Here is a 12,871-nt window from a genome sequence, read left to right as displayed (position 1 = left end):
AGAGGTTGGTTTAGACTCAGCATACTGTGTAACACCAAATTTCCCAGTCTTCTGTTTGCAACTATAGATATGCTTCTCTGCTTTTTAACGTTCCCAGAAATTAAAACAAAAGTTTGGTCAAAAGATCTACTGGCTTAAATAATACCACCCAAAAAGGTTTGGTCCTTCCATCCTTCCTTCCTTCCCTTCTCCCTCCCTCCCTCCCAACCTTCCCATTTCTATCTCACCCAACCTCCAAAATGCTGGCTTTAAACGTTCCCTCTGGTTCAGAGTTCCGAAGACGACCTAGCAACTTCCTTTTTGAAACTGGTTCCAAATTTCAGGAGGAAAAAAAAACAACATTGTTCCATTCTGAGAGTTAGGTGGGTTTTTTTTTTCCATTTTTCTGCTGGGTAATCTCCAGAGACTTTCAATATCCTTGGAAAACTTTGAAGTCCTAAAAGGCCTTGTGCTAATGGGGAGCATCTGAGAGGCGGGGGGGCGAGGAGAAAATGTCTAAGTACCTCAGGAAGAGACCAGGGCCAAAGACATTCTGTTGTCCTTGAAAAACACTCCTTTCTGCCTTGAAAGGTAACCTGAGAACAGAACCCTCCGGATTGTTCCATCCAAGAATTTCATGTCTCCAGGCTACATCTCGTTAAATCAATAAGGTAGATCAGTAAGAGCATCCATTTTTCCAGACAAAATCATTCAAAGCAGGAAGGAGGTTGAAGACAATCCATGCAAACCACCATAAATTGGTGGGATTTACACAAGACACAAGACCTAAGGGAACTCACCACATTCAGGCTTAACACGAAGTGTGAGAATAGAACCTCTAAAGAAGGGAAAGGCAATCTGAAGTTATGGGACCAGATCTGGGCTGCAAATATCTAGGGAGTTACTTGCTGCTGTTGAAAGGGGTCAAAACGCCTTTCTTTCGAGGATTCGATTTTCCCTCTGGGAGAGCTCCGGCGCAAGGATACGGACAACTGCTTGAAAGCTGGATCTTTTTATTTTTCAGGAAGGCAGAGAACAGCGAGAAGTCTGCGTTCCTGGGCTAGCTAGCTTCTTATGGAAAGTCCCTGGTTTTTTAATACCTTTCCTCCCTTTGTAAGTTGATTTTGTGTGAGTGTTTGTATTTGTGCCTAATGTTTCAAATCCTGTTTGAGTTTGTCTTTATTTCCGTCGGAGGCGAACTCCAGGGTGCGGAAGGCAAACTCCGCGGGTGGCCAGATTGTATTATTGATTTTCTGTGATCTCTTTTAGCTTTAAGATAGTTTTTCATATTTGTTCTATGGCAATCTCCTGTCTGTCCCTTTTGTAATTTATATTTTGTGTCTTTTGTCTGTTCGTTTTGCTTATTTGGTATGTCCTGTGTTTGTAAGGGTTTTCTAAATTATCTTTTGTTTCCTTTTCCTATTGGTCTAATTTTCTTAATTACTTAGGCTTTTGTCTGTAGGGATTCTTTAATACTTTTTATCTGATTCCTTTTCCTATGTAAGTTTGTTTTCTGACTGACCTGATGTTCCCCTTGGGCTTTTCCTGGTTTTTTTGTGACACTACTGCCTTCGTGAAATTCCCTTTCCACAATCCTTCATTTTTTTTCTTCTTCTCTAGAGGGCAGTCTCCGATTGAGTGTCTGGGTATACTTGGTATTCGTGATCAATCTGGATCATCATCATGGCCAACTGTCTCCCCTTCGATTTTCTCTTCTGAGAGGGGATACAGGCCTTTAGGCAACTAAGGCAGGGTGGTATCCATCGACAGAGGCAACACATGAGGGCTCCAAAGACGCAAATAGTGACTACGGTTGTTATAAGGATTTTGAGCCAATGGAGATCTGGTATCCACGAGAAGAGCCATGAAAAGTCTAGGAATGATTGCTCATGACCAATATTTTGAGCTAGCTCTTTCAGGTGGTGGATGTCCCTTTCTACGAGTCCTGAGGTTTCGTCTAGGTTGAAGCAACACATCTTGTGGAATGTTTTCACTACTGCCTTCGTGAAATTCCCTTTCCACACTGTTTTCTAATGGTCAGGTGTATTTTTGCAGCCCAGATCCATGGTTGTTTAAATGAAGAGCCCAGCTGGTCCCTACATTCTTTCTTTGCTCCCCCTGACATCTATTAAACTGATGCTTCCAAACTTTACTTTCTCCTTGTCTGGAAGCTGGACACAAAAACATTCTCCAACAGCTCTCCTCAAACCAAAAAGAGATGAAGATTGTGCCATCTGTTTAATGTCCTCAACCTGAACACTGGACGAAAAAGGGGGCCTCAGCCTCAATGGCTTTAGTGGTGCATATTTCTGCCTGGTTGCCTTGGATTTTCAGTAGACAAATTATAGTGAGATTTAGAGACTGAAATCAGCAGGTAGAGGATGGATGAGTGAGAAGAAACAAGCTCATGAAAAAAATAAAATAAGAATGAGGTTTAAGACAGTTGAACGTTTATTCTGGATGTGTTCATTTTCTCCCTTGGACTTCTGTATGTTTCATCCAAGAAGATTATGTTTTGTAAATCTGAAATGTGCATATGCATATTGCAGATTTGTAGTTTTCAAAATGGATTAATAATTCTACCCAAACAGCAGGTATCAGAGTTTATAACTAACAACCTGTATTAACTAGTTTTTTTTTTTTTTTTTAGTTTATCATGCTATGCAAACAAAATCATTTTAATTAAATCAAGCACTTTCCAGGTTATTTTCTGGATTACTGTGCCAATCATGGAAGAAAGGAAATTGTCTTACATAAACTGGGTTTATGCATCACCCTAAACCAGGGGTGTCCAACCTTGGCAACTTTAAGCCTGGAGGACTTCAACTCCCAGAATGCCCCAGCCAGCTTTGCTGGCTGGGGCATTCTGGGAGTTGAAGTCCTCCAGGCTTAAAGTTGCCAAGGTTGGACACCCCTGCCCTAAACCATGCTTAAATATGTATTTCTTCCTGTATTTATCCAACAAGCCTTAGATTGGCTTCATAGATATCCTTAAATTCCAATGTCATTGATTTGGTTTCCTATGTTCATATATAATATAACCCTTCTGCAGTTTCTTGGCCCTGATAGTAGCTTGGCACAACATGCCAACCCACCAAGTTGTAACTTATGCAACAACCCACGATTAAAACGAATCCTAGCTTAGGGCAATGTGTCAGCTCTTTGCTTGGATCTCTTGCTTCTTCAACCCCTTCTCTGGATTTCTGATGTAGTCACGGCCTCCCCATGCTGTCCCAGCCGAAGATGCCAAGCGCTCCTGTGTGCAGCCACTGAAAGCCTCCTGGCCCTCAAAATTAAGGCACAATTGATTTTTCCCATTAGCCAGCCCAGGCCTGGCTTGGGTGGGGCAGAGAAAATGAAGGCCTGCTCAATAATTCAGGAGATGAGATGACAAAGTCCTTCCCTGCTCTCCGCAGGCACCACAATGCAAGGGCATCACAATCACCGCTACCCTCTCCACCCAAGTTACAGGTAAAGAAAAGGAATCCAGTATGTGGACGGAGTTCCTGCTTCTTTCTTGCATTTATGTTCCATCTCCCACCCACCCACCCAGGAATCCGCAGGATGTACACATGGAGTATTCAACCCCCACCCCCATTTTTCCTTCATAGCCATCTACTAGGATAAGTGGTGGTGGTTGTTCAGTTGCTAAGTTGTGTCTTCACAATCCCATGGACCATAATATCAGAGGTGGTATTCAGCAGGTTCTGACCAGTTCTGGAGAACCGGTAGCAGAAATATTGAGTAGTTTGGAGAACCGGCCAATGCCACCTCTGACTGGCCCTGCCAACCCCCCATCTCTTCTCTGCTTCCCATTGAGTCCCAGCTGATCGGCTGGGTCTTCTTTGGTCGCCCTGCACAGGAGAACGGAACTGGAAAGCAGGTAAGTGGGGCGGGGAGGGAATGGGGATTTTGCAGTAACCTTCCCCCAGGAGTGGGGAGGGAATGGAGGTTTTACAGTCTCCTTCCCCTGCCACGCCCATTAAGCCACGCCCTCCAAGCCACGCCCACAGAACTGGTAGTTAAAAAATTTGAATCCCACCACTGCACAGTATATACCAGCCTCCCCAACATCTCCGTCCTCCATTGTCTCCTGGAGTTTGTCCAAATTCACGTTCATTGTGTTGGTGACATTATCTAATCATCTCATCCTCTGCCGTCCCCCCTTTTCCCTTCTGTCTTTCCCAGCTATGAAGGTCTTCTCCAAGGAGTCCTCTCTTCCCATTTGGTGGCCGAAGTACTTTGAGCTTCAGCTTTAGGATCTGTCCTTCCAAAAGAGAGTCAAGAGTTGATTTCTTTGAGGATCAACTGATTGGATCTCCTTGCAGTTTCTCAAGAGTCTTCTCCAGCACCACAATTTGAAAGCATCAATTCTTTGCCGTTCAGCCTTCCTTATGGTCCAACTCTCACAGCCACACACTACTACTGGGAAAACCGTGGCTTTGGAATTTTCAGTCATCCAGATCATGGTTGTCTCAAAGGTGCTATTTTTCAAGAGGCAACTGGACTTTCTGGTTTTTCTTGGAAGATGTTTTGCTTCTCATCCAAGAAGCTTCTTCAGAGCTGAAGAAGCTTCTTGGATGAGAAGCGAAACGTCTCCAAAGGAAAACCAGAAAATCCAGTTGCCTCTTGGGAAAAAAAAGCACTTTGGGGACATAGCTTTGACTCTACGGATCTTTGTTGGCAAGGGGATGTCTCTGCTTTTTAATATGCTTGTTAAGGTTTGGACTGAGAAGCTGAGTCATTTAGAAGGTTTTAAGCTCCAATTTTCCCAGTTGCACTTTAACCCAACATTTCTCAATTTTGGCCACTTTAAGATATGGGGACTCCAACTCTGTTGCTTTTCCTGTTTTTTTGCAGTTGTTTTTGCTTCTTTGCTTCTTTGTAAATGAATTGTTTTTATCCCCTTAGGTTGCAAGATGTTTGTATGGTACTGTTTGTAGCTTTGTTATGTAAAGATTTGGGTGGACTGGATGGCTTTGATGTTCTATGGCATTTTAATTATTTTGAATCTGTTTGTTTGTTGTGCACCAGGTTGAAAAATGCAGCCTCTTCATAATTATTTAAATCTGGTCCTGTTTGATTCCCTCAAAGGTGGAAGAGGAATTAGTGCTTGGTGCTCAATGCAAAAGGTCTCTTTATCGGCCTTTCTGTTGAGAATAAATAAAAACGAATGGATAATTTCTTGATTAAAAAGTATGTTTACAGGAAGAAGAGAATTATGTTATATACAGTAATTTAGAAGGGGGAAAATTAACTGTGTTAATCTCCAAAGTAGATTGGAAATCACTTCCAAAGAAGACTGGAAATCACTTCTTTACATATATTTTTTCTCCTTCTCTTTTCCCCTCATTTTCTCTTTCTCCCTCCCTTTCTCTTTGTTCACTTCTCTTCTACTCTTCTCTTCTTTTCTTTTTACTGTTTTCGTTTTTACTTTTATTGCCGCTTCGAACTTTTATACATGTGAATGTGCATGCACGCACACACACACACTCACAAACACACACACACACACACACACACACACACACACACACACAGAGTCCTAAAATGTTCAGGGAGCACCTGCTTTTAGGCACCTACATTTCCAAATACAATCCGAAGCTCTCCAGTTCATTGATTGGAGGCCAGGATAATGGCGGTGCGTCAATCCACTTTCTGCAATGTCCATCTCTTTCTGCAAGATATATTATTAAACCCGCCTTTGGCTCCAGCGGCATATCAATACCCCAGGGCTTGGCACCAACTGGCATTACAGGGATGGATTAGAGGCACGGAGTTCCTTTTTGTCAAGAGCTGCCCTCACAGGCAACCCCCTCACTGGGATTTTGTAAAAGTCCATCAAAATCCAAACAAACATTTCTCAGAAGACACTCCCTTTGTTGCAACCTTACGAGGCTTCTGAAGGCCGTCTGAAGACTTTTTTTCCCCCTCTGGTCATTCGACATTGGCAAGCATTTGCTTTCAATTATGCCCCTCTCCTGACCAATCTGGACCATGACCAGAAAGACACAAGACTGACGTGTCAAAGAATGGAAGTCCACACACATGTTTAAGGTGTGCCCAAGGTTGAGAAACACTACTCTAAGCACTGTTCCAATATTTGAAAGTGGGGTGCCCCAAAGAAGAGGGGGTCAACCTAGTCTCCAAAGCACCAGAAGGCAAGACAAGAAGCAATGGATGGAAACTAATCAAAGAAAGAAGCAACCTAGAACGAAGGAGAAATTTCCGGACAGTGAAAACAATCAGTGGAACAGCTTGCCTTCAGAAGTTGTGGGTGTTCCATCCCTGGAGGTTTTGAAGAAGAGTTTGGACAACCATTTGTCTTCAATGATATAGGGTCTCTTGCCTGAGAGCAGGTTGGACTAGAAGACCTCTTAGGTCCTTTCCGACTCTGTTATTCTGCTATCCTTGGAGGTCTTCAGCCCAGTGGTGGAGTTTCTCTTTGCCTTAAAGAAGCTCCCTGGGATCATTTAGTGACATTTACATAAACTATATAAATAAATCTCTAGAGGAAAGCAAAAAAAAAAAGATATTGTCTAAGATTCTGAAGAGAGCTATTTGCTCATCAACAGCTCTGTTCCCACGGGACTCTAAGCTGGAGGGCAGTTGGTTATTTCATGATTATATTTTGCAACTTCAGGCAACTGGGTTAATTTGGGAAACCATGGTTCATTAAACTAAGATTAGAATGTCGTACGAAAACCAGCCTGGATAGAACAGCCTCCAAATAAGTTTGGATTACTAGTGTTTCATACCCAGGAAACATCAAATCAGGGGATGTATAAATTAAGATAACTAGAAGGTCAACTTGTCTCCTGAGAAAGAGCTGTTGGTTTTCTGTGTAAGGTTGGGTTCATACAACATACCTTAAACCCAGAAACCCTGCCTCATTATATCATTTTCAGTGCAGGAATGTGAGATTCCCACCATTGCAATTGCCGTCTTTTTCTTCTTCTTAACTTCTGTGCTTTATTGCAATTTCTTGGCTTGATTAGGGTGAACCACCCAGAATTGTTCAGAGTCAGGCGGCATACAAGTTTAATAATTATTCTACTGTAAATTATGATTACTTTTCCTGTAACACACTACTGTGTGCTCCCATCAACCATAGGATGATGATTAAATCAGTGGTGGTATTCAAATTTTTTTTACTACTGGTTCTGTGGGCATGTCTTGGTGGGTGTGGTGTGGCTTGGCTTGGTGGGCATGGTGTAACTTGATGGGAGTGGCTTGGTGGGCATGGCTTGGTGAGCGTGGCAGGGGAAGGATACTGCAAAATCCCTATTCCCTCCCCACCCCACTAACCTGCTTTCCAGCTCTGTTCTCCTGTGCAGGGCAACCAAAAAAGACCCAGCCAATCAGCTGGGACACTAATGGGAGGCAGAGAAGAGATGGGGGTGGGGCCAATCAGAGGTGGCATTTGCCGGTTCTCCAAACTACTCAGAATTTCTGCTACCAGTTCTTTAGAACCGGTCAGAACCGGCTGATTATCACCTCTGGATTAAATGTGGAATCTAATTCATGCGAAGGACTAAGGCCATTGCCGGTTTGCCACAAGATGTTGAAACATAAGCAGCCCAACCCCATGGGCAGGCCATGTTGCAAGGATGCCAGACCACCACGTCCCCAAACACAGCCTCTCTATGGTGGGCTGTCTCAAGGAAAGTGATTGCATGGGGAGGGGGAACGCTGAAAGCCTCTCTCGTCCCTGGATATCGACACCACCTCCTGGCATGAGATCGATCGACATGGCACACGTTGATCCACCAAGGCTGCCAGGCCTTTGAAGACAGAAGGACAACCACAGCACAAGAGAAGCACACACTCCGTTAAGCCAGAGCTGCAAATGGTGCAACGATGGTGCCCACCCATGTCTGCTCATCACATGGCGGAACAGTCCGTGCCAGGATAGGCCTTACCAGCCACCTGCGGACACACCGTGGACAGCACCACCAACCCATTAGATGTCAAGGTCCTCTTCGAACACGATTAGACGAGCATCATTAATTACTATGCTGTCAAAGATTATTACCTTTCCCATAGCACACGACTGTGTGTTCCTTATGATGAATCAACGTGGAATCTGATTCAAGCGAGGAGCTAAGGCCATTGCCGGTGCTGGAAGAAATAGCCTTTTGGGTTCAGTTCCAAGTGGGGAAGAAAGACACTGGAAACATGGTGATGGCTTGGAAAGATGGTTTAATGGTGGACAGGATCACAGGCCTTGGATGAAGAAAAAAGGGGCAAGTTGCCGAGAGTCCCTTGGTTTTATGCTCTCTGTTGGGATTTGAATTTGAGCATGTATTCTGATTGGTTGTCAGACTCCCATGGGGCCATGCAGGGGCAACTCTGTAGGCTGTCCTGAGTGCCAGGCTTGGTTGAGCCTTTGCTGGATGATGATGTAATGAAAGGGCTTTGGGCAATTCCTCTTATGGCTCTGTCTGAAGGAGGTTGATCTTTGTTATGTAGAATAGACTGGCCCAGGCCAGAGTAATGGCCCATTAGCAAAGGTGGGGGGCTGAGTTTCTGCCTCTGAGTTTCCACTTCTCTTTTTAGGGGAAATATTCTGCCTTTTTAAAGTATATCCTAAAATATTTCATTATCCTAGGAGAGGGGTGGGTGCTAACTTCCAACACCGGTTTGCCACAGGATGCTGAATCATAAGCTGCCCAACCTCTTTGAGCCAAGTCTAGGGTATCTTGGGAATCTAGCTAAGACCCCCTTTTTATGCCCTGTAACCCAACCTAGCCAATCCCGTTTTTCAGTTATGTTTATTGTCACGTTTCTTCCTTTCCATTCCTTCGGGAAAGGCTGCTGTCCAAGGCACCGGGAGGATGAGTAGCTAAAAGTGGGGGGCACCCCCACTGATCCAGCCTCCAGAGACTGGTCATCCTGAGACCCCCACCCCACCCCTGCTTCTCTCCAAGAGACAGAGGCACGGAGGCTGCTATTCAGTCTTCAGGGCATGCGGACCAGAACTGCGGCAGGGGAAGAGTTAACTCTCCAGCCTCACCGCGTGAAGCTCGAGCTATTAATACCCTGCCTGCTTTATCTGTCAGAGAGAGCTGGCTGCTCGGTCAACCAGACAGCCCTGGGAATCTCTCGGTCTATTCAGCAGGTCTTGAAGTTTTGATGCCCAGGGCAAAAGAGACCGTGAGCAGGCTTGGTTGCCCAGGGTGAATCCTTCCCTTCCTTCCTCTTCTGTGTGGATGCCTGCCTAGGCATACACATATTCTCTCCCTCTCTCTCTCTCTCCCTCAAACGCACACACTCATAGAAGTGCCACCTTCTGCCAAGGCGTCACTTCTCCTCGTCCTGACCAAGAGGTCCAGAGTGTCGAGCTGGCTGCCTCCGCCCGCAAAGTCCCTTCCCAAAGGGAAACGAAAACTTTCCACCAGGCAAGTTGTCCTAGGATGTCTGGAAGATCGAAGGGCTAAAGCCTGGCTTGGTCATCTGGGCTGAATGGGATTCTCCCCATCATCTCTCAGCGTCAGCGAAGACAAAACCTCTCCAGCAGATGGTAGGCTTACTTTTCGGGAAGTGACCAGCAAAGAGGCATGGGAGAAATCTCAAAAGACTTGATGACGAGTTTGTCAATCTTTCTGGCGGAAGATTGAGAACTTCCTTGACCTCTTCTCTGGTTCTGGAAGAAGGTCTCTTTGGAAGTCTACGCCTGGAGCTAACAGGCCATCGCAAGCTTGAACAAGAGGAGAAGACACAGACGCTGAGGCCTCCCTGTTCGGTCTTCCTAGAAGACATCAACGTCAAAGGTTCCCCAAGGAAGGACACCCTCAAAAGCTGTTAAGCAAGGTCTTCTGAAGGTGGCCCCAATTTTCAAGGAAAAGCCGTTCCTCAATGGAAGCCGGGAGACCTGTCAAGGCATTTGCTAGATACCTACAAAGCAACCGGCTCTAAAGTTCCTGGTTTCCATCCCCAGCAGAGCAACCCCGTAACAAGGGGGGACACCTTTTGCACCCTGGAAGGAGCAGCAGGAAATTGGAGAAAGGAAGGTGCGAAATGTTTGCCCGTGGAAGCTGGGCCAGAACAGCTGAGTGTGGAGAGCTCACCCCGTTCTTTGCAAAATGCTGATGCCTGTCAGGGGTGGCCTGGCCAGGATCGCCCGTTGCTTTGCTTCCTCGGAAAGATGGATTCCTTCTGCTTCACCTGCTTCCAGAAGGAGGAACTCCAGCCTTTGCAATCCAACAGGTAGGTCCCCATATTTCTCTGCGCGCCCCGTGCAAAGTGGGGTAGGCAAATATGCAGGAGTCCAGGTGTTTTGGATGTCCAGGTGCCAAAGGTCAGAAATAAGGAATCCTAAACCTCGATCCCAGGTGCGCACAGTGCAGGGTGGGTGGTTGTTTTACGCTGACTTGAGAGATAACATGCAGGTGGTCTGTGCATGCTCAGGGACACCGTTGCCCTTGTTTCTCCCCTCCTAGAAATACAGTCTGACGATGCAAGCGAGCTCTGCGGCCCATTTCACCGAGGCAAAGGTTAGGAGATTAAAAACCTCCCTTAGACCAGATCAGACTATTATTCTGCCGTGCCCAGAACGGCCTGCTCTGAAAGGTAGGCGGTGAACCCAAACGCACATGGCACCCCAAGCCAACCAGCTACCTTTTTTAGCTTAGCAATTTGGGTTGGTCTAGGTTGCAGGGCTGTAAATGCAAAACAGGAAGTTAACAGGATTAACAGATTAACAGAGCTGGAAGGGACCTTGTAGGTCATCTAGTCCAACCCCCTGCCCAAGCAGGAGACCCTACACCATTTCTGACAGAAGGCAGTTCAGTCTCTTCTTGAAAGCTTCCAGGGATGAAGCTCCCACCACTCCCGAAGGCAACTTCTGCTCCATTAGTTGATTGCTGTGTCAGAAAATGTCTCCTTATTTCCAGGTTGAATCTCCTTGTTCAGTTTCCATCCATTATTATTCCTTGTCTGGCCTTCGGGTGCTTTGGAAATTAGCTTGACCCCTTCCTCCTCTCTGTGGCAGCGCCTCACATATTGGAAGACTGCTATCCTGTCTCCCCTGGTCCTTCTCTTCACTAAACTAGCCAAGCCCAGTTCCTGCAACCGTTCATCGTATGTTTTAGCCTCCAGTCCCCTCATCATCCTGGCTGCTCTTCTCTGCACTCTTTCTAGAGTCTCAACCTCTTTTTTATAGTGTGGTGATCGTTAGATAAACCCTGGTTCAGAAGCCTGTCGAAACTCCTCGGAGGAATAGAGTTGCCATGGTTCTCTCTGCAGAGATCGAGGCTTTATGCCCAGCCAATTTTCAAGCAGAGATCAGAGATGATGTCACTTCTTACATCCTTTCCCCTTATGAGTTTGTGACTCTTCTCAACCACTAACAGAGTTGATGCAAGCAGGTTGTCCCGTTCCTCCGCCTCTCCACCTCATTCATCTTCTCTTTTTTCCTTAGAGCAGAAATGGTTCTGGGGGGAAGGAATCCCCTGGGCATAATATGTTGCTTACCTAATTATGTATTTATTGGTATGTCCCCTTTTATTATTTTTACAAATAACTCAAGCCGGCGAACATATCCAACATGCCTTCCTCCCAGTGGTGGGTTTCAAATTTTTCCAACCGGTTTGGAGAGTGTGTCAAAATTTTTGCTACCGAATGCACCAGAACCGGTCCAAACTGGCTTGAATACCACCTCTGCTTCCTCCTTCTATTTTTCCCCAAAGAGAGAATGATTTTTTTGTGCTGTCTCTTGAGCTCAAGATCAATCTGCTTTATACCAGAATGAGGCTCCCCAGTCAGGCTAAACTAGTTTTACTTGACCACAGTTCGTTTGAATAGTCCTGTATTAAGATCTGTCCAAATCAGTCAATCTTAAGGGAAATCTTTAGAAGGACAGACAGCCAATCTGAAGCTCCACTACTTTGGCCACCAAATGAGAAGACAAGATACCATGGAAAAGACCCTGAATATTGGGGAAGATGGAAGGCCAAAGGGGAAGGGGACAGCAGAGGAGAAGATAGTTAGATAGTGTCATCGACACAAGGAACGCGAGTTTGGGCAACTTTCGGAGATGGTGGAGGATAGGGGGCCTAGTCTACTATGGTCCCTGGGGTCAGAGTAACAGAATTACAGAGTTGGAAGGGACCTTGAAGGTCTTCTAGTCCAGCAGACCCCAACCTTTTGATCACTAGGGATTGTGTCAGCGTTCCAATGAAACTCCCCCGTAACCGTTCAGCGCTCAGAAACAAAGTCCTTCCAAGTAAGAATTTATGAGAGAAGTCATATTGGCACACCTGGAAAAACCCAAATCTGAGAGTTCTGGGTTTTCCCTTCCCCAAGAGAAATTCAAAGATCCATCCCCTGCACCCATCAGCCCATCACATGGCCCAATCAAACATCATCCCAACTGGAGCCATTCCTCCAGACACTCCCGTCCAGGTGCAGGGCAACATGTCCTTGACTACTAAGAAAGAATGTTGTTGAGCCTTGAAACTTCTACTCACTAAGAAATCCCCCCTCCCAATTTCCCAGGCACTAAATGTGGTAGCCTCAAAGCTTCCAAGTAAAATATGGCTTCCAAGGCTGACACTAGTCCAGCAGCCCCCAACCTTTCGATCACTAGGGACTGGTTCCATGGAGAAAGGTTTTTTTCTGCTGGACCAGATGGGGCACGGAGTTGCATGCTGCCTGGATCCCGCGGATGAGGCTTTGCTTGTTTACATAGCCTGGTTGTTGCTTTGCCACGGCCCGGTGCCGGTCCTTGGACCAGGGTTTGCGGACCCCTATTCTAATCCAACCCCCTGCTCAAAGTGGGAAATTTAATACCATTTCAGACAGAGGGTTTGAAATCACGAAGAGTTCAGCTTTGCGTGTTGGGTGAATCCAGCCTAAGAATTCAGCCTTTAGTGTGGGACTGTACAATCAG

The 12,871-nt window shown here is 45.8% G+C and overlaps 1 protein-coding gene across 1 annotated transcript in view; it reads left to right on the top strand.

Moving 5' to 3' along the window:
* Positions 1–9,788: 9,788 nt before the first annotated feature.
* SBK1 (SH3 domain binding kinase 1) overlaps positions 9,789–12,871 on the top strand; it is a 71,011-nt gene continuing 67,928 nt past the window's right edge. Inside the window, exon 1 of the mRNA XM_087973226.1 lies at positions 9,789–10,188. Coding sequence (XP_087829352.1) covers positions 10,127–10,188 — 62 coding nt within the window. The 5' untranslated portion in view covers positions 9,789–10,126. The remainder of the gene's footprint in view (positions 10,189–12,871) is intronic.

Source organism: Notechis scutatus, chromosome 12 (genome assembly GCF_049901735.1).
Source record: "Notechis scutatus isolate UNSWTSFEM ecotype Mainland chromosome 12, rNotScu1.2, whole genome shotgun sequence".
In the NCBI taxonomy this organism is placed as follows: Eukaryota; Metazoa; Chordata; class Lepidosauria; order Squamata; family Elapidae; genus Notechis; species Notechis scutatus.
The sequence above is the reverse complement of the archived record's forward strand: the minus strand, read 5'-3'. Positions and strand labels throughout refer to the sequence as shown.